The 23,590-nt window shown below is 35.2% G+C and overlaps 1 protein-coding gene across 5 annotated transcripts in view; it reads left to right on the top strand.

Moving 5' to 3' along the window:
* Hsf (Heat shock factor) overlaps window positions 1-23,590 on the top strand; it is a 562,710-nt gene that overhangs the window by 315,530 nt on the left and 223,590 nt on the right. For all 5 annotated transcript variants that reach the window (XM_068385887.1, XM_068385865.1, XM_068385876.1 and 2 more), the window contains exon 8: window positions 15,452-15,656. In XM_068385887.1, coding sequence (XP_068241988.1) covers window positions 15,452-15,656 — 205 coding nt within the window. The remainder of the gene's footprint in view (window positions 1-15,451; window positions 15,657-23,590) is intronic.

The raw sequence follows: 23,590 nt of genomic DNA on the forward strand, positions 1-23,590 counted from the left end.
TGTTATTACTATTACTATTATTATTATTATTATTATTATTATTATTATTATTATTATTATTATTATTATTGAGCAATTTTGATGATAATGATTTCAACCATTTTGATAAAATTATTAACCTTATTAGAATGATTATTATATTTATTTGGTATTATGTAAAATGATTAGAATTAGGATTTTTAATATCAATTTAAATAATAATAATTTCAATATTATTAGAACCAGTAAAATTATTATGATTATTATTATGATGATGATTATTGTTATCACTACTATTAGTATTATTACTAATATCATAATGCAAATAACCATTTTTTAAAATCTGTCAGTTTTTAACCTTGAGCCATTTTGGTGATTTGGAAAAATATTTTTAATAGTAATAGTAATGTAAAAAGTAGTAGTAATTTAATAATAAAATATTATAAAATTTCTAAAATTATTATTGTTGTTAAAATCGAAAAATTATATAATTTACCAAAATTATCAAAAATTTTTATAATTTTGATGATTCTAATAATAATTTTAGTTTCTTAATAAAAATATGAAGTATTATTATTAAAATTATTGTTGTTATTAAAATTATTAAGTTTTATCCATTTTGATAATAATAGAATATTATTGAAATTATTATTTTTGATGATTTTGATTATATTATTATTTTTATGATTATTAATAGAATTATTATTTTAAAATAATAATTTTAATATTAAAATGATTAGAATTAAATTAACTATTAATTTTTTATTTTATTTTGTGGTCTTGCAATGACTCCCTATTTCATAATAGTTTTGATAATAATAATAATATTAATAATAATAATAATAATAATAATAATAATATTAATGATAATAATAATAATAATAATAATAAAAGTAATAATAAAGGCAATAATAATAAAATGATAAAATTGTTATTATTAATATTAAAATTTGTAATTTCCTTAATTTTGGTGATAATGATTTTATGTTCAAATTTTTATTATTAAATATGTTAGAATTATTATTGTTATTTTTATTATTATTAATGATTATTATTATTATTATTATTATTAATGTTAATATTATTAATAATGAATTTAATTAATAACTATTTTAATATAAAAATTATTTTTATTAAGATTATTAATAAAATTATCATTATTATTATTGTTGTTATTGTTAAACTTACCAAAATCACTAAATTGTTAAAATTAGTATAATGATTATCATTATCAAAATTACTAAAAGTAACTTTTCAATTTTGATAATGATAATTATTTAAATAGTTTTGATCATAATTTTATATTACTAGGTTTATTTTTAATAATAATTAGTATTTGATATTTAAAATGACTAAACATATTGAAATTATGATTATGAAAATTATTTTTTTTAATTGAAATTATCAAGGTTATTATTATTATTATTATTATTATTTCTTGGTATTATTCCTTCAAACAGGTGGAGTTGAATACTATGGCTGCATCGGCATAATTCAATTTCTTGTCCAATTTCTCGATTCTACGGACAATTCTCTTTTCAGGGTTGCTACATTCAGCTAGCAAGTTGGCGAAGTTCATCAGGTGGGTGAAGAATACAATTCATGTTAAGGCTGGATGTAATTAATACAAGTACAAGTAATACTCGAAAATTACAACAGGTAAAGTCAGGAGTGGATTGCGATCCACTCCTGACTTTACCTGTTGTAATTTTTTAGTATTACTTGTACTTGTATTAATTACATCCAGCCTTAACATGAATTGTATTCTTCACCCACCTGATGAACTTCGCCAACTTGCTAGCTGAATGTAGCAACCCTGAAAAGAGAATTGTCCGTAGAATCGAGAAATTGGACAAGAAATTGAATTCTGCCGATGCAGCCTTAGTATTCAACTCCACCTATTATTATTATTATTATTATTATTATTATTATTATTATTATTATTATTATTATTATTATTATTATTATTATTCAAACTATCACTATTCATAAAATTAAAATCATCAAAATTATTATTATTATTATTATTATTATTATTCAAATTATACAATTATTATGGTTAATAAAAAGAATTCTCTCTCTCTCTCTCTCTCTCTCTCTCTCTCTCTCTCTCTCTCTCTCTCTCTCTCTCTCTCTCTCTCTCTCTCTCTCTCAATGTTTATGTAAATATATAAATTATTTGTATATGAGGGTGTAAATATATATATATATATATATATATATATATACCGGGTGTTTCTAAAATTTTGATTTCATTTGAGATGTAAATATCACAGAAACTACATGATCAAGGCAAATGAAACTAAACAGGCTTAATGCTGAACATCATAAGATTTATTCCTCCAAATCTGATTGAGTATTCATAGGCATGTGGATTCCATGAACGATTTTATAAATGTCCAATATGCGCACCGCTCGAGACACGGCACACCTCAAGTCGGTAGTCTAGCTCCTCCCGGATCCTTTTGCCCTGCACAGACAGCCTTCCTCTTTGAACTTTTTGTGCCATGGCTCCCCAGTACCTCCTTACCCAAAAGAAGGCCAAATAATTACACTTGTTGCGTACTTAACCGAAGGACATGTATACAAAGGGAGGGATGTATCAGATCCACGAGTTCTCGATACCCAACTTCGACTACACCATTCAATACAAAATGTGGCTTCGTCACTCCTCAAAACTATTTTCCACATATCATTGTCCCAAGTCGAGTTTGTTCTATGACTGGAATACAAATCTACACTATATATTAGTGGTAATACTTTTGGTGAAACTGAAAGGACGAGCCATTAATATTTTAGCGAGGGTTAACTACCCATCCCGCTAGTTAGTGGAGGGGGGGTTAGTTTGCTGCCACTCCATCTCACACATGTGATCTAGCTCACTTAACTTCTGGCCCTGATGGAGACTGGTTGTTAACGCTCCTCCTCCTCACCTATTTTGGACTGCCATTAATTTTTGTCTTCTAACTGTTTAACTTACTTTTTTCATATACATATATATATAAATATATATATATATATATATATATGTATATATATATATATATAGGTGTGTATATATATATATATATATATATATATATATATATATATATATATATATATATATATATATATATATATATATATATATATATATATATATATATATATATATATATATATATATGTATATATATATTCATGTATGTAGATGTGTCTTGTACGTCAAGTAGATTAACTCTTTAATCATGAGTATTCCACAAAAACCTATATCAGCATGTTATTGTACAAGATTGCATTTTGGTAGCGGAGGGATTTTAATTGCCTTTGGGCGCTCAAGTTGACAAGTCCCTCACCTGAGAGGGTAGTTGTGTACGGTGAACTTGCGAACGAACCTTTTGTAATAAATGAAGAAAACCCATATTCCGATGTCTCATTATCCGTCTACATGGGTCATAATGGTGTCGGGTGTAAATATATGTCTATTTGTGTATGCTGTGAGTGAAGTTGTTCTTTGAGCCAGTAAAATAAAAGTTCAAGATGCGTAGATACACAAGAACTAACATAGCAGACGCTGCTGCTACAGGAGATGAGAACGAAGGAGCAGTAGGATATAGCGTTGCCGATGAAGAATATAGACAGGAAATTAGAACGCAAGAATTTGAAAATAAGTTAGAAAACTTAGAACAGTTAATGAACAGATTTTTGGTTGAACGAGAAGAGGTGCGCCGCGCAACTACAGCATATCCGACGTACATAAACGAAGCTCAAACGCACACGAGTGAAAGTACACACGCACAGCCAAGTGAAGATTCGCAAATCGTAGTCCGAAAGTTGCCAGAACTCCAGGCAAATGTTAGGCCTTTTGATGATCAAAGGCCTAATGAAGGGTTTCAGTCGATTGAAGTGTTTTTGAGTCTTTGAAGTAGCTACATATGGGTGGTTGGAAAGAGAAAAATCTATTCAAGTAATTAGATTGCTGAAAGATGCTCTGGCAATGGAGGTAATGTGTTGGCCACAAGACAGTTTAAGAAGTTATACTGAAATAAAACAAAGTTTAATTGAGAAGTATGCCTTGCCTGATGCGAGAAAGGGAGACGTGGAAGAAAATTACAAACCCAAAATACGGGAAGGTGAATCCGTTCTTAGTTTTGCAACTCGCATTTTTCGGGATTGCGATTCGTTTGCTACCCTGAGTGCCAATCTCCTAGAAAGTGATAGAAAAGCAATTGCCCGTAAACATATTCGCAGATTAGTAAACCCGTATTTATGTGGTTATTTGTTCGATGACAATCGCTTGTTAGCAGAGGGGGCAGTCGGGCTGTGGCGCACGCCTACCTCCACCCGCCCAACATCCGAGGATAAGGAAACCGAGGAAGAGGGAGACAAGGGAGTTCGACGCCCCCGCCCCACATAACATCACAAGCAGTAGCTGAGGAAGTGGTGACGTCAGACGTGACAGAGCAGGCACTGGGACCTCCATCGGTACCCCCGACCTCACCCCCGCTGCACTAGGGAGCAGCAGCATTGCAGCTGAGGTCATTGGCCCGTGCCCCATATCTCGTAATGGCCGTCTAGGAATGTTAGCAGTTAGGATTGACCTGCCAGATAAATCCATTCGAGCGCTGATCGACACAGGAGCCAGCGTTTCACTGATTGAAAAAAGATTCTCTTCAAACCAACTGCAGTCAGCGGAATCCATCATTCTTGACACACCAGGAGGAAATAAACTACACATAAACCATACAACAATCGTCAACATCAAGGTGGGGTTTGTGAAGTTTACACATGATTTTTTTGTCTTGCCCACCTTGGGAATTCCAGAAATCGAAACTATTTTAGGAATTGATTTTATCTCTAATAATCAAATATGCATTTGGGGGGAAAAAGATACAATAACAGTAAAAGCAGGAGGGTATATTTTGCCGATAGAAAGCCATGAGGGGTTAAGTGCATGTGTGAGCTCGGAGAGACATGTAAGTAAAGTAACAGCTGTACCTGAGAGAGAAGTGTTGTCTCCCCAGACACTTACGAGCATAGTGACCCCGTGTCGCCCTATTGCGGAAGGAACCAAGGTCGTAGTTGAACCCCATGACAATTGGGCCCATATGATATTAGAGGGCTTGACGGAAATAAAAGAGAACAGAGCTGATATAACGATAGTTAATTTGTCAAATAAAAGAGTTGTATTAAGAAGTGAATCTGTGTGTGAATTAGAGTTATTTTAAATTGCTTATAATGGGATGTTGGGAGCCATAACTCCAGCCCGCACAGACGAACGCACTCAGAATTTGATTATGCAAGCACGGAAATTATGTCCGTCAGAATATCAACAGTAGTTAGTGACATTGTCAATAGTTATTCCGATGTAATTGCAATTGGAGATGAGCTACCTGGGAGGATTGATCGATTTCCCTTTAGCATTGAAACTGGGCAGGTGGAGCCAATCAGGTCAAGGCCTTTTAAGGTACCCATTCATTTTCAGGGAGAGATAGAAAAGGAAATTAATAAATTAGGGGAACAAGGAATAATCAAGGAGAGTGAATCCCCCTGGGCTTCCTCAATTGTAGCTGTGAGGAAAAAGGATGGCTCGGTAAGATTGTGTGTTGATTATAGGAAGTTGAATGCAGTCATTAAGGATAATGCATTTCCATTGCCCTCGATCGAAGAAATACTTGTGAAGGTATGGGATAGTAAATATTTTACGACTGTTGATTTAAAATCTGGATACTATCAAATACCCATTCAGGAAGACGATAAATGTAAAACGGCATTTATAGCTAATGATCAACTATTTCAGTTGAATTTTCTTCCTTTCGGTGTTAAAAATGCTCCAAGTCATTTCTCTAGAGTAATGATGGCGGTTTTGTCACCCTTAATTGGCCCTAATGTTCGTGTTTATTTAGATATCATAATTACAGGGAAAACAGCTGAAGAACATAATAATATTCGTAAAATTTTAGAAGCATTGCTACGTAATGGTATGAAAATAAATTTGTCAAAGTGCAAATTTTTCTATAAACAGGTCGAATTTTTAGGTCACATAATAACCACAGAAGGTATCCAACCCTGCCCCAGTATAGGTAGTATGTTGGCCAGGGCACCAGCTGCCCGTTGAGATACTACCACTGGAGAGTTATTGGATCCTTTGACTGGCCAGACAGTAATGCATTAGATTCCTTTCTCTGGTTACGGCTTATTTTTTCTTTGCCTACACATACACTGAATAGTCTGGCCTATTCTTTACAAATTCTCGTCTTTCCCCATACACCTGACAACAATGAGATTACCAAACACTTCTCCACCCAAGGGGTTAATTACTGTACTGCAATTGTTCAGTGTACTTTCCTCTTGGTAAGGGTTGAAGAGATTCTTTAGCTATGGTAAGCAGCTCTTCTAGGAGAAGGACACTGCAAAATTAAACCATTGTTCTCTAGTCTTGGGTAGTGCCATAGCCTCTGTACCATGGTCTTCCACTTTCTTGGGTTAGAGTTCTCTTGTTTGAGGGTACACTCGGGCACACTATTCTATCTAATTTTTTTTTTGTTCCTCTTGTTGGGCAGGCTTAATCGAAGGGTCATGTATGCCTGGTGGTTTATCAAGAGGTTGCGTTTTCCTTATCTGATTTATTTTTCTTCTGAAAACCATCCTTAATGTCCTCCCTTCAGTTGAAGTGGCTATCCTGGAGGGTATTTAGCCTTGCATGTTGTATCGGCTCCTCCACGTTGACCAGTTTTTCCGACTTTTTACTATAGTCTATGGGTTTGATGAATCACTTTATTTATGATTCTGTACATATTGTTTTTGTTTTAATTCTTGTTGATCTATTTTTAAGTATGATGTCTCTTTTTTTATTACTATTAATTCTTATGCTGTCTGGAGACAATAAGCGAAATCCGGGACCAGTATGTCCTAGATTTCGTCGATGTCGTCTTCTGTATTGCAATATTCATGGTCTTCACGCGAATATTCAAGACCTTACAGTTGCGTCCAGACAGTAAGATTTTCTTTTGTGCTCAGAAACTTTTGTTTCTAATATGAGGCACCCATCTGAGCTCCTTATAACTGGTTTTAAGAAGCCAATAATGTTGAAACGTGATGCCATCCCTATGGTCAGGGGAATGGTGGTGTATATTAGGGCCGAGTACCCTGCTTCTCATAAGTCCTGCTATGAATGTGGATGTCATGAGAATCAGATAATAAAAGTTTGCGGCAGGCATAACAACTTTTTTTTGTGTTCGATCTACCGAAATCCAGACATGGATGATTTTATCATCAATAGTCTTCTTACCATGATGGCTAAGATACAAGAAGATGATAGAAAGGCTTCTTTTGTCTTTGTTGGTGATTTTAATGCTCACCATAGGGAGTGGTTAAGTTCTATCTCTCCTACCAATTGCCATGGCTAAGAGCTTTAGACTTTGCCTCTGAATAAGGCTGTGAGCAAATCATAAGTGAAGCTACTCACAGGTCTGGTAATTGCTTGAACTTCGTTTACGTTGACTCCACAGACGTTATAACTAGTAAGTTTGGTTCTCCAGTCGGGTCATCTGATCATGCCTTGATTTCATTAGTAGTGAAGACTGAGCAGCCTATTCCTGATGTATCATACTCGTGTAAAATTTATATGAACTCAAGCAGACTGGAATGGGATTTTGCATGATCTTTTGAGCTTGAATTGGTCCCAATCATATAGTAGTATTGATCCTGTTGTCCTTTTGAATGAGAATCTAGTCAACATAATTGATAGGCGTATCCCTTCTCGTGTGCTAAGGTACCGAGTGAAGGACAAACCGTGGTTCAATGATGATTGTAGACGTGCTTATTTGGAGAAGCAGAAGGCCTATCATCTTTGGAAGGGTAACAGATCAGATTTGACCTGGAATAACTTACTCAGCTTAGAGCTTTTACTCAGAGAATTTATGCTTCAACTGAAAAGGAATACAGTTTAACCTTTCTGGTACAACTCAGGGACATAAATGGTGGTCTACCCTTAAATCTCCACTCTGTGGTGTAGATGCAACAGTTTCTCCACTACTTAAACTAGATGGCTCAGTCACTCACTGTCCAAAGGAAAAGGCAACCCTTTTGGCTGATGTTTTTGACAGTAAACAGAGTGAAGAAAAACTTGAACTTCCTCATTCCTGTTTTCCTTAGGCTAAATTAACTAGTTTAGCTTTTCGATCTCGTGAAATTAAAGCTCTGTTGATGGACCTTGAAGCTTATGGAGGTGTAGACCCAAATGATATTTTTCCTTTGTTTTTTATAGACTGCAGATTTCTTAGCTCCAAAGTTATCTCTTATTTTACGCAAGCTAGCAAGAAGAGGAGCTTTTAGCACTTGTTGGAGAATTGGTAATGTTACTCCACTATGTAAATGTGTTTTTGGTAGCTCAAGTCCAAGTGATTACCGCCCAATTTCCATAAATCCCGTATTATCTAAAGTTTTTGAACGTCTTCTGGCAAAACGTCTTACTGTAATATGTTTGCTGAAGGTAATCATCTATTCTCTAATTGGCAATTTGGTTTTCGTAAAGGCCTTGGAGCATGTGATGGCCTTCTTACAATCTCCAATGCTGTACAGAAATCCCTTGATTGTGGTCAGGAAGTTTGTATGATTGGCCTTGATTTTAGTGCTGCCTTTGACTGTGTTAATCATGAGGCCCTTGCTGTCAAACTCAAAGAGTTGGGAGTGGGTGGGTCGTTTCTTAGTATTATTATTGAATCTTTAAGTAATAAATCTCAGAGTTATTGTTGATGGGCACCATAGTGAGTATAGGAATGTGATATCTGGTGTTCCACAGGGTAGTGTTCTTGGCCCATTACTTTTCATACTATATACACATGACATGTGGTTTGGCCTAGAAAACAAGCTTGTTGCATATGCAGATGATGCTACTCTCTTTGCATCAATTCCATCCCCTGAATGTAGATATGGGGTTGCTGAATCCCTTAACCCTGGATAGGTACGCTCCTCGGACACCCCTTTAAGGGTATACTCGGACGCGAACGACCCCGACGCCAAAAAAAATTCTTGAAAAATCAGATTTTGCAGTAACCTCCTTTTTTCTTTTGCCAAAAAAAACTTCAATGAATGCTTAAAACAACTGTAAAGATAAATACTACTCATCTGCAGAAAAACTATTTATTATAAATATTTTAAAAAATTAAGTAGAAAAATAAAAAGACCTGACATAAAAATTCATAAAAAAAAAGTTTATACATATATACACAAATCCTTTTAGGAATTGATTCTTGAATGTTTAGGACACATCTTGATGTATTTTGGATGAAGTCAGACCCATGGAGGTGAAGATCTGAAATGAGAAAAAAAGGGTAACTTTTTTTGGCCAAAAAAATTTGTCCAAATTTCATGAATTTTTTTGGGTACCCAAATGAAATAGGAAGTGGCTAATTTTTTTAGGGAATAAACATATGTTATCCTAAAATAGAAATATGTAAAAAAATCTTCATTATTTTGTAAATTACATTTATATCAGGGGCCATATCTAAAGGTAATTTTTTGAGTACTTAGAAATTTCGTAAAAAAATACATATATTTAATATATAATATGATATTTATGCAGGTAAAAATATACCAAAATATCACAAATTCTATAGGGAACAAGAATATATATAGATAGGGCAGCTTACGCTTCGGATATGTCCACAAAATGGCCGCCAACCACACTGACTCAGACTCCCTAATCTGCCACTTGAAATGTAGGAAGGGTATGTCAATTTCAAGGTGTTATTTACTAATCTAATTATCATTGGATATGCATAAAAATTGTATGGTGGGTTGCTGGATAATTGTCGATTATTTTACGACTATAAAATTAAAATTCTGACCCAAAAAAATTTTTTTGAAGGGAAATAAAATCGAAAAAAAAAAAAATGTAAAACAATATAATATTTTAGCTAAAAAAATTTGATGATATTCAATCAAAAAAGAAGTAAACAAAATTTTCCGACAAATAAACATCTAGAGGAATCATTACTCTGTGATAGTTCCTTAGTACGTAGTAATTTTGAAAGAATTGGGAAAAAACGAAAAAATGGCAATCACCGGAAAATCGAACACACCTATATATACGCCATATCTGGCTAAAAAAAAAAGATAGGCATGGGTAGCCAGATCATCTAGAAACACTTTCCAACACTATAAAATTATAAGTTTTGCGACACTACTTGCCAATTCCTTACGGTAACATGACTAAGCAAAAAAATGCAAAACAAATAAAAAGGGGAACTCGTGGAAAAATGGCCATTCTAATATACGGCATTTCAGAAAAAAAAAATTTCAGCCACGTGCTAGGCAAACCATGAAGGCCCATTTTCCGACAAATAAACATCTAAATGAATCATTACTCTGTGATAGTTCCTTAGTACGTAGTAATTTTGAAAGAAATGGGAAAAAACGAAAAAATGGCAATCACAGGAAAATCGAACACATACCTATATATACGCCATATCTGGCTAAAAAAAAAAAGATAGGCATGGGTAGCCAGATCATCTAGAAACACTTTCCAACACTATAAAATTATAAGTTTTGCAACACTACTTGCCAATTCCTTATGGTAACATGACTAAGCAAAAAAATGCAAAACAAATAAAAAGGGGCACTCGTGGAAAAATGGCCATTCTAATATACGGCATTTCAGAAAAAAAAAAATTTCAGCCACGTGCTAGGCAAACCATCAAGGCACATTTTCCGACAAATAAACATATAAATGAATAATTACTCTGTGATAGTTCCTTAGTACGTAGTAATTTTGAAAGAAATGGGAAAAAACGAAAAAATGGCAATCACAGGAAAATCGAACACACTTATATATACGCCATATCTGGCTAAAAAAAAAATAGGCATGGGTAGCCAGATCATCTAGAAACACTTTCCAACACTATAAAAATATAAGTTTTGCGACACTACTTGCCAATTCCTTACGGTAACATGACTAAGCAAAAAAATGCAAAACAAATAAAAAGGGGCACTCGCGAAAAAATGCCCAACATTCTAATATACGGCATCTCAGATAAAAAAAAAGACATGCACGTGTTAGCCCAACCATCAAGGCACACTTTCTAACACATAAACATGAAAAAAAAATCAATAATATACGGCAATTCCTTACTACGTAGTAAATTTTTACAAATATTGAAAAAAAACAGAAATTGGCAACCGCAGTTAAATACCCAATATACCAATAACTACGTCGTATCTGACAAAAACAAAATCACGCATGGGTAGCCAGATCATCTAGACACATTTTCCAACACTAAAAAAGCAAAAGTTTTACGAAACTATTTGGCAATATCATACGGAAAAATGACTTGGCAAAAAAATGAAAAAAAAATGAAAAAGGGGCACTCGCGGTAAAATGCCCGACATTCTAATATACGGCATCTCAGATAAAAAAAAAGACATGCACGTGTTAGCCCAACCATCAAGGCACACTTTCTAACACATAAACATGAAAAAAAAAATGAATAATATACGGCAATTCCTTACTACGTAGTAATTTTTACAAATATTGAAAAAAAACAGAAATTGGTAACCACAGTTAAATACCCAATATACCAATAACTACGTCGTATCTGACAAAAACAAAGTCACGCATGGGTAGCCAGATCATCTAGACACACTTTCCAACACTAAACAAGCAAAAGTTTTACGACACTATTTGGCAATATCTTACGGAAAAATGACTTGGCAAAAAAATGAAAAAAAATGAAAAAGGGGCACTCGCGGTAAAATGGTCCTCGTGGTGATGAACGATATTTTAACTAAAAAAAAAATCATGCACATGGTAGCCAAACAATCCACCAAGACTTTCCACAACTGATAACCTATACAAGTTGCACCATTCTACGACAATTTCATAATACGTAATAACTTTGATAATTAGGCAAACTACCTTAGAAGGGTAAACTCGGTCGCGCTCGACCCCGACGCGTCTCAGAAATCGGGGAAGGAGTACAGCTACAGAAATGCACATCTGGACACTACTAGAGCGTGTAGGGGAGACACCTCCTGCAGGTCGATCACCCACAAATTCAGTCAAGGGGGTGAGTCACGTGAGAAAAACCTGTTTTTTTTTGACGCTCGGGGTCGCAAACGACCCACCGTACCTATCCAGGGTTAATAGAGATCTAGCTAAAGTTAGTGCATGGTGCAAATTATGGGGTATAAAGTTGAATCCAAACAAAACTCAAAGTATGATTGTAAGTAGGTCAAGAACAGCGGCTCCTCAACATCCAGATCTCAGTATTGATAATGTTTCTTTAACTTTGTATGACTTAAAATTTTAGGTGTGATTCTCGACAGCAAATTTACTTTCAAGAAACACATTATGTCTGAGTCTTCTTCCATTGTTCCAAAAATTGGCTTATTGAGAAAGTCCAAGTTTTTCGGTGATCAATCTATTTTGAAAAAGTGTCTTAATTCTTCCATTCTACCTTGTTTTGAGTATTGTTCACCTGTCTGGTCTTCAGCTACTGATTCTCATCTTAATTTGTTGGACAGAAACTTACGATCTATTAAATTTCTTATCCCTGATCTAGATATTAATCTTTGGCACCATCGTTCAATTAGTTCATTATGCATGTTGCATAAGATTTTTCATAACTGACCATCTTTTACATTCAGATCTTCCTGGACAGTTTCATCCTGTTTGTAATACTAGGCAGGCAGTTAATTCTAATAGCCAGGCCTTTTCCATCATGAGGCTTAATACTACTCAGTATTCTAGAGGTTTTATTCCAGCTGTGACCAAGTTGTGGAACGATCTTCCTAATCGGGTGGTTGAATCAGTAGAACTTCAAAAGTTCAAAGTTGCAGCAATTTTTTTTTTTTTTGTTGAACAGGCGGACATAAGTCTTTTTTTAGTTTATATAAAATCAGAATCAAAATCAAACCATTGTTTTCTAGTCTTGGGTAGTGCCATAGCCTTTGTACCATGGTTTTCCACTGTCTTGGGTTAGAGTTTTCTTGCTTGAGGGTACACTCAGGCACACTATTCTATCTAATTTCTTTTCCTCTTGTTTTGTAAAAGTTTTATGGTTTATGTAGGAAATATTTATTTTAATGTTACTCTTCTTAAAATATCTTATTTTTCCTTGTTTCCTTTCCTCGCTGGGCTGTTTTCCCTGTTGGGGCCCTCTGGACGTATAGCGTCCTGCTTTTCCAATTGGGCTTGTGGCTTAGCAAGTTATAATAATAATAATAATAATAGTAATAATAATAAGAATAATAATATATCTGTTTTGACGTTACTATTTTTAGAATGATTTATTGTTAATTTGTTCTCATCATTTATTTATTTCCTTATTTCCTTTCCTCACTGGGCTATATTTTCTCTATTGGAGCCTTTGGGCTTATAGCATCTTGCTTTTGCAACTAGGGTTGTAGCTTGGCTAGTAGTAATAATAATAATAATAATAATTGTAATAATGATAATAATAATAAAATAATATATATATATATATATATATATATATATATATATATATATATATATATATATATATATATATATATATATATATATATATATATATATATATATATATATATATATATATATATATATATAGCAAGCTTAGAAGCAACAACAACAGGTTTGTAAGTGATATGTGGAAAAGTTTTGGCAAATCATTAAAAATTAGGGTACAATAAATCACAGTTAGGCCAAATTAATCATTTATGCAAACTTGCCCTTTAAAAGCAGTTGTACAAATTAGTGTATTTAGTGAAGTGTTACATTTTGATAATGCTATGAAGGTGAAAAAAAAAATGAGAAGTATAATTATCAAAACACTGAAAAGCTGACCAACACAGACATACGCCAATTTTAAAGTGCTAAATAGTTAACAACTAGAGTATTTAGCTATATAGCAGTGAAGACTAAATATAAATGGTCAGCAACAAATATTATATGTCAAGATATATAGAGAATCATTACTAAAACAGTCTTAAATGAGTTCAAAGAGGTATTGTTCTTAGAGAAATAAATGAGAAATCATTAAAAGAGTGCAACTGTTTACTTTGAAGCTGATGAGGTGATATTTTCAACAGGTTATCAGGAGTTGGGTTATTTTAACTAAGTTTACTAAGTGTATCTTAGAAGAATGGCAGGATTTTCGGGTACTTATTCTGATTGGTATCCTAAAGCGTAAACAAATGAGTTAGTATTCTCTATATGCTCATAGCTTTAGCTATCACCACCAAGTCCAAATTTATTTTAAAACTAACAAAGGGTACTACATATTTAGAACATGCCCAGATTGCCTTATTAGTGGATTAGGGAGAAATGTTTTATAGAATTTAATATAGGAAATACAGATAGGTTAGCCCAAGGATATGGCAAAGGACACCAATGATAAAAGGAGCTCTTTTGGTGTGGAGATTCTTTGAAAAGAAAAGTATTTGATGGCTGAACTATCTTCATAGACTGACTTTTAGGAAAAGGTATGTTTAAATTAGCTCCTTATAGAAAACCTGGCAAGAACTGTGTTGAAAGAACTCTCTTCAGAGGCTGTAGCAAAGTATCAGGAAGGTGTATTGTGGCTTGGCCACTGAGGGATTGTTCAGATGCTTTGGCCCTCTGAAGAAATGTTAGAAGTGTTTTCAAGATAGCAGCATGTAATGGGTAAGAATAGATGGATGTTTGTGACCTGTAAATTTTTTGTGGCTCAGAATGCAATATGGAAAGAAACCATGTGTGTGCTCTGAATGTGATAGAATATAGCTATGTAACTAAAAGTATTCCATATTGCAAACCATGAGTTAAGTCAATGATTTACGCTACTTAGCTTGTCTGGAAACTTGGGAAAAGATGAAATAGCTCATTGTACGGTGGAAAGGTAGACCTCGGAGCAAATAGAAAATACTGGATTGTTAAGTAATTTTTGAGAGGGCAGCAATAGCCCGATAGATAGAGGTTGCTGGATTATTTGAAAACAAAAGTAATTTTTAGTAAACAATGCAACAATTAGAAATATTAGGACCTCTACTCTTATCTACACCAGAGTTTAGCAATAGCAAATTAAATAGAGATTCTAATTGGTGTTCTACAATGGTAAGATTAATTGAATTCGTTTGGGAAATGTGATGGAAAAAGATGAAGAGAATTAAATAGAGGTGTGGAAAATAAGGAATTAACAGGATTCTAACCTATGAAAAGATCTAGTACACCATGAAAAAAAAAATCATGAACAGAATGTTCAAGTAATTAAGAAAGAAGAGAAGTTATCAGGGTGTACTCCAGCAAAGAAAAAACTAACAGGAAAGCTTTTGTGATGATTGTAATCAGACAGGTTTATTTTGTGTGGGTTTTAGTTTTTTATTTCTCTACTTTTTGTATGCTTATAAATATTGACAAGGTGAATGAATTAATACGTGGAATACTTGGAGTAACAATATGCTGAAAATCGCAGTTATTCCTTATCCCGGATTAATAAGTTGCCTTTTGTCATATTTTTCATTACAGCTACAAGTATAAGGAGTCCAAGTGGTAGCAGCCTAATACCAGAAACTCAGAATTCTAAGATTTCAGCTTTTAACAAGCTGCTGGATGAAGAACCCTTGAGTCCAGAACTCCTAAATACAGTAGACCCAAGTGATGTCACTCAGTCCTTCAAGTATGCTGTTTCACCAGTTTCTAACGTTACTCCAAGTCCTACCATCATAACTACGTAAGTGAAATACAATTATACGAGATGTTTCTTCTTTTTATATGTAAGTTAATGGATGCCTTTTTTTTTCATTTCATTTGGTATACTGTATTGTAAAATTTGAACTCAGCACGGTATTGTACTATAAGTCTTGTTCCACTTGCAAGAGATAGGTTTACATGTTCCTCCAGGTGGATGCAATTATGGTATTCTCGCTGTGGACCATATTCTATACCTTTACAGGTAATGATAATGTTAAAATACATTACTGTACAGTATTTCTTTATTATTTTGTATTGGTGGCCTATTGGAAGCATCCATGCTTGGCACTCACTGGACTGTGGCTCTAGTCACGTTCAACCTTGATAGTTTCTTTAGTGTCTGTTACCTCACCATTCTTGTGAGCTAAGGATGGGGTGTTTTGGGCCAGCCTATTGGTCTACCTTAGGGGTTCTCAACCTAGGTTTCGCAAACCCCCAGTGCCTCAAAAGTACATTTCTATTAGTACTTAGATGGCTGACAGAAAATATTTTAATAAGTTAAATCTGCTGAGAGAGAGAGAGAGAGAGAGAGAGAGAGAGAGAGAGAGAGAGAGAGTGAATGTGTTTGTGTATATTTATTACGGAGATAATTGGAATAGAATTGGATTAGATACCCATTCATTGTGAATCTTAGTAGATGAACGTCTCTTTTGCAAAAGATGCTCTTAAAACCCTGACCAATTTTTTGGTCTAAAAGGAGTTAGATTTACCCTGTTGCATCTGATATAGTTCTGACCTCTTTGCTGATGTTCCCTATTACTTACCTGTATGATTAAGGATTTTCTACGCTGTTGAACATTAAAACTAAACATCAATTATGGCTTAATGTTGAACATGAACTACGATTCTGTCTGTCTAATACTGCTCCTCAAATTAAGAAACTTGTTTGTAACAAGCATTCACAACCTTAGCGCTGAAGTTGAGTATTGGTTGATAAAGGAAATATTTCATTCCTACATGAGTAGTATCATTGTTAAACACTTTGAATATAAATGTTTCATCTCAATAACATCATTAAGATTGAATAGTTTAGTATCTTATGCTGTACCATTGTATATTGAGTTAAGTAATTAAATTACCATTTTGTTCAATGTCAGATTACTGGGGGTTTGAGTGAAACTCAGGGGGTACTTAATGGGAAAAGGGTTGAGAACCCTGTTATAGAGTGACTAAGCATGAGGAAGTGCAAGGGTCTAGCTGCAGAAGGACTAAAATAAGTAAAGAATTCAAGACTCTTTGTGATGAACTCTAATCTGTAAGGCTCAGTGAACATTCAGAACCCATACTGAAGGAATACTGTAATTATGACCATTAGACCCAACTATGGAAGTTAGGTCAGTGTAGGAAACTAATCAGGCAAGCCAGACTTTCCACACTCAAAAGAAGGCTCTCTGGCATTCTGAGAATAACAAAGGAAGTTAAATAAATGAAAACCCAGAACAGTTTTATCGCTAACTTGGCTGCTAAATGATTATTGGCATGTCCGATCACTGTCAGCTCTGCATAAAACAACTATTCCCTCTGTAATTTCTCCTGTACTAAAAATTACTTTCCAAGGCTGTTATTTTAAACGAACGGCAGTTGTTCTGTTTTCATTGTACAAGCTTCACCGCTGTGCAGTGTATACTCTCCTGTTCCATAAACGCTAGATTGAAACATATTTCCGGATAGGAACCATGAAATATCTTACTCCTCACATAGTTATTTAAAACCCAGTGCTTTCTTTGTGCAGAAATTCTAACTTAAATTACAAGAAACACTTATAACAAACTGGAAGGGGCATGCCATGATGAAATCATTTTGTCAGAGAAGTTGAAAGAACAGCTCTTAGTGTGCTACTTACAATTAACCGCTGTTATTTTACTTTTGAAAGGAAAGAAAATGGTACAATATTTTATAAATTTTGGTGATTAAATGTTGATGAAATAATCTGGAGAAGAAGCAACATAAATATTGGGAGGTTCTTAGAAAGGATGAATGTTTAACACTTACCCAGGCTGCAGATACAGTTTCTAATATTAGTATGTCTTTTCATAGGTAATATTAGAAATGGGAAAATAGTGAGCACACAACAGTTCCCTGTGGCAAGAGATCAGGGCGAAATATATATTAATATGAAAAAATCATATAATGATTCAAAGATAAGTTTTTTCCATCTTATCAGGTAGGGAGGCTGGGAGAGGGTTCAACCTGTTTCATGAGTGCTGACTGTACTCAAAGTTCCCAGGTTCTTTTATACTCCAGTCTTCCCTTTTCTAAGGAATCAATCCAAGTTAACAAAAAAAATAAAGCAAAAGATCAATTTTTTCATTCTTGTCATTTTAAAAGTTTTGGTAACATTTTAATAGAAGAGGTATTAAAACTTTCTTTAGGAGGTTTACAATAAGTTATTGTTTATCCCCAAAGTGAGAAAGTTTGGAAACCAGCTCTGGTTATCTCGTTTATCAAAAGTTGGCATTTTTCACAAATTTTGCCATAGAAGTACTCTCTATTAGTCTGGGGGCTAAAAGAATTAAAATTGACTGTTTCCATTTATGTAACAAATGCTTTTTTCCCCTTCCTGTTCATCAGGATTTGAAGAATTCCTTCATTTTATCAGTGATTTGAAGGTATAACCAAAGAAGTGTTTGTCTTTTGGTCTCAGGGCAATCACCCAAGTGTTCACCAGAATGATGGCCCACATTTACATAATCAAAGTAGCTTGTAAATCAGAGTTCTATTATCCCTAACAACTGGCTATTTTCTACTGCCAATTTAAAAGAATCTAGATTTGAGGATGTTAACTCTTTAGTGACCAGTGGATGTCCATGAAGCTGTTAAAGTCGTGACGCCAAGGTGATCAATGGACATCACTGACATTGTCAAAAAAAAAAAAAAAAAACTGAAATATTCATTAGAAATAAAAAATGGTTCATGGCATAAAATAGGCCTTTGCTAGTGTTAGAACCTTAGTTGAACCACAGCGCCCACAGTCCCGAATAATACAGTAATCCCTCACCTATCGCGGTTAATGGGGACCAGAACCGACTGCGATAGGTGAAAAACCGCAAAGTAGGTTCCCTCCCTATTTTTGGAATACATACATTTTTTTGTGTACATGTACATGTATATATAATAACAATAAGTCTATATTAACCCTATAAATGTATGTGTTATCATTAGAACATTAAAGAATCATGTAAATGAATATTGATAATATAAATTATATACGGTACATAAAATAGAGTACTGTAATATAAATACAGTATTTAATACATTACGTATACTGTATGTACATTTACATTTATACATAAATAATATAAACAGTAAATATATAAATAGAGTGTAAGTGTACATGTGCGTACATATGTAGATATAAATAGTGTTCGTGTATATACTGTAGATATGTTTTTAGAACTCTCTTATTCTTATAACCAGATACGTAACTCACCTCTAACAATGACGATGATCTTGATAAATGACGATGAAATACCTGTGCAGTATGATGGAGGTGAAGAAGATGAAGATGATTTACTGCACAGGTTAATGAGAGCTTTACTGCTCCTCAGGTGACGCCTCATCGTCAGTTGATAGAGGCGGTGGATCGTCAATGACAACTTCCAATAGAGCTGGAGAAACTGCAGGAGGCGGCGTAGTGGCTCAGTGGGAAGCCGGAGAGGCAGGAGGAGGAGTATCTGATGCTTCTGCAGAAGGTTTTCGGCGCCCTAGAAACATTGTGATGGGAAATTGTTGACGTTTTTTTTTTTTCATTTGAGCAAAGATGCTCTTGTACAACACCATTACACCATCAATATGGTTACTAAATTTGATGGCTCTGACCATATTATCATCGATTTTTTGTGCCTTTGTTGCAGAGCCCGTACCATGTTGCAGAGCTCTTGTAGGTTGTCGTAAGGAAGGCCACATTCTTCAGCTTCGTCGTCATCGCCGACATAGGCTGCCTCTTCTTCTTCCTCACTCGCTGATCTTGTCATTTCGACAAGGTCCTCATCGGTTAGGGGCTCCAAGTGGCACTCGATCAGTGAGTTGACATTATCCATCGTCATGTCAGAAAAACCTTCGTTGACTAATAACCGTGCCAGCCTCACAGCCTTATCTACGGCTGAGTAGAGAACTTCATCTGGCGTAAATCCCTCATAGTCATGAACAACGTCTGGCCACAGTTTTCTCCAACTTTCATTCAATGTTTGCTGTTTCACCTCCTTAAGAGCTTTCTGAATGTTGGCCAAGCACGTTGAAATGTTGTAATCCTGCCAAGATCTCTTGAGGCTGAAGTCCTTGTCGCCTTCGTCGATGGAGGAGATAAGGCCCTCCATCGTGGATCTCGTGTAGAGGGCCTTGAAGGCCCGAATGACCCCCTGATCCATTGGGTGTATAAGGGAAGTGGTGTTGGGGGCAGGAACTCCACTTGGACCCTGTCATAATGCAGATCCATTGTATGTCTGCCTGCACAGTCCATCAAGAGGAGGACCTTAAAGGGCAGCCCATTCTCCGCGAGATACTACTTCACCTGCAGGATAAAGCAGTTCACGAACCAGTCAAGTGTGAGGGCTGTGGTTATCCATGCCTTTTTATTACTCATCCAGTAGACAGGCAGCAAGGCTTTGTTTTTTGTTTTTCAAAGCATGAGGATTCAAGGACTTGTAAATTAAGCCGGGCTTTAGCATAAAGCCTGCGGCATTTCCGCACATGAGGAGAGTGATGCAATCTTTGTGGGCCTTGAACCCTGGCTTCTTCACTTCATCCTTGTAAAGGAATGTCCGGGAACGCATCCTCTTCAAGAAGAGGCCAGTCTCATCCATATTGAACACCTGCTCCGGGAGATAGCCACCTTCTTTAATTAATTTCGGGAACTCGTCTTCGACGCAACGAAGAGCTGCCTCTTGGTCTGCCGAGGCGGCCTCCCCATACAAAGGAACGCTGCGAAGGCCAAACCTCCTCTTGAATTTCTTGAACCAGCCCTTGCTGACAACAAAACCACGTTTTTCTCGTGGGGCAGGATCATCATTTTCGTCATCTTCGTTTGATTTTCCTTCTGGATCTAGGCTATCATTTGGCTTTGGTTCGTATCATGTTGGTATTGAGACTAACCTTCTTTTCCCGACAGTCCAATATCCACATTGATAACGCATTCTCCATTTGCACAGTCATCTTATTACGAGGAGTCATAATGCGCTTAGTGTCCTTGGAGAACGTTATTGAGGCAGTTTTACGAATTTTCATTTCATATTTTTTTTACGTAGCGAACCGTCGACTCATTCACTCCGTAAATGCGGGCAACAGACGCATAGCTACTGCCTGCCTTAAGCATGTCCAATAATTTCTCCTTCTCGTTCACCGTCATCATTTTTCTCGTCTTCCTGGGTTCACTAGAGGATGTAGAGGGTAGAGGACATTTAGGAGCCATTTTTAAGGGCGTCGCAAGCACTATTTTACACTAAAAAGCACAAGAAAACAGCTAAAAGTTCCACGCGGCAAGACTAAGCAACACAAGCGAAGCGAGAGAGAACAATGAATGCGGTCTCCCTTCACGGGGCGCATGGCAGGGAGAGATGCTGGGTAAAGCGTCTCGGCTGCTCGCCCAATCAGCTTGCGAGATTCTGAAGCCGAGATGGCCAGCAAATCAGAGAGGTGGATTTTGAGTTGAGCGCCATCTCCGTGATGATACCTGATGTTCTACTGTACTCTCCCTACCTTCTACTAGTGCACGCGTAACTCTCGCACCATTTTTTAAAATTTTTTTTTTTTTATGAATATTTTTGAAAATCCGCGATACACTGAGACCGCGAAACTTGAGCTGCTTTATAGCAAGGGATTACTGTAACCTAAAAAATCCTATTTCTTTAGGAATTGCTTTTTTCTCGCTCGGCATTTGTATTATTTAACAATAGTTTCTTTTGTAATTTACATAAGATTTTCTGTGCTGAATTAGAAAAATAGATATCCTGTTGATACAGAATTTATCTACAAAAATAATGAAACAAACCTCTTATTCCTATCGTTTATCTTTTCTTTTTTGCCGAATATTTACATCCGGGTAGGTAGCGTTTTATTTTTTCCTCCACATAACTCAAAATTTTCATATCCCGACTAGTATTATCATGATTTGGGTTATTCTCTAGTGAAATATAACCTTTGATGAAAAGTAAATGCAAATAAAGAAAGGTTGCAAAAGGGATTTAGAAATTTAATTTTTTTTTTTTCGCTAGCGGCCAAAACCCTGATTCTTGGTGTACCATGCCATGCAACGTAATGTGTTCATCAAAGTGTTAATAGAAGTGGGGATTCAATCTTGCCTTATATTGTTAACAATTCAAAGGATGAAATCTCTGGCAGTTTAGATATGGAGATACAGTGGAACCTCTACATACGATCTTAATTCGTTCCGGGACCTGCTTCGTATGTTAAAACAATCGTATATTGGAGCAAATATTCCCATAAGAATACACTGTTATTTGTATAATTCGTTCTACAGCCCAAAAACCTATGATAACTCCTTAATGAATTACTACACATAATTACACATAACAGTAATACAATTGCATTATATAAGAGATGTAAAAAAGAATAATTATAAAGAAATAATAAATAAAAAAGGGGTTTTTATTGTCACTTTACCTTAGAGACAGGCCAACGCAGGTGTAGGATTTGCTACGCAAGAGGAGACAGATGGTCGGCGAGGAGGTAGAGATGGTGACTGCGATAACGTACCATAACTTACTCTAACTTACACTACCTGAACTTTAACCTAACTTAGCTTATTTAATTTTTTTTTTCTTTTTGACTTTTAATTTCCATCACTTTCACTTCAATTCAATCTTAGTTTTCTTTGCTTAACTTTGATCCCTTCGATGGTTTGACTGCTTTAATGGCTTCCTTCTGCTTGATGATCGTCGAGATCGTAGACATATTCCGGCCATATTGTTTAGCCAGATCACTCACACGCACACTGCGCTCATGTTTTTCTATAATTTCTTGCTTCAATTCTAATGGAAGCATTGCCTTCTTCCTTTTCTCACCACTACTAATACCTGTACCAAAACTAAGCTTCTAAGGATCCATGATTATACGTGAAATAAAAAATGAAACGTGAGAAAAGGAAAATAATAAGCACTGTTTATAACAGACTGAACAGAGGACAACCACACGATGCGCACGAGAACAGAGAACTGACCGACTCGATGCTCAGTGGCTTCCCTCCGTTGTGCTGCCGTCTACTGGCGTGAACAAGATCTAAGTCGGATGTTGGAGCATGACTTCAGGTGTCGAGACAAAAATTTTATCGAATTTTACTTCGGATGTTGGAACAATTGTATGTAGAGGTTCCACTGTATTTTAATGGACCAGGGTGTCATTAGGAGAAGTTCATTCCAATAGGCATCTTACCATGAGACTGTTTCAATTTCATAACAATCTAAATGTGAATAATATTTTTTATTTTGTAATTAGACACACTCTAGGTTCTGGTGATGAAGAGCATTGCGATGTATCCTGAAAAAGGGCGGGGGTGGGTGAGTGGGGAGATACAATCCATATATTATACCAGATAGAAAGAAAAACTTTTATTTGTCCAAATGTGAGAGGAACATATTTTCTCCCTCTTCTATTGAGGCAAAATGGAATTTTATTTAGATGATTATGTGGACATTGAGGTGGTCATTTATTCAGTGGATAGGTGTCCTTGACCGGTAAGATAATTTTGGTATTGTTTGAATGATTCTACAGCAATAATATGTAATTGGCTAATTTAGTTTGTGATATTAGAATTACAACACGACCTTTGTCAAAGAATGCAATTTTATTCAGTACTACTTCAAAAAGATTTTGAAATTAGGGTGTATGATCTAAGGTACAGATACATGATTTTTTTTTTGCCTAAATGATTTTTTTTCTGCCTAAATCCTTTGTTTGGAA

Source organism: Palaemon carinicauda, chromosome 1, assembly GCF_036898095.1.
Source record: "Palaemon carinicauda isolate YSFRI2023 chromosome 1, ASM3689809v2, whole genome shotgun sequence".
Lineage (NCBI taxonomy): Eukaryota > Metazoa > Arthropoda > Malacostraca > Decapoda > Palaemonidae > Palaemon > Palaemon carinicauda.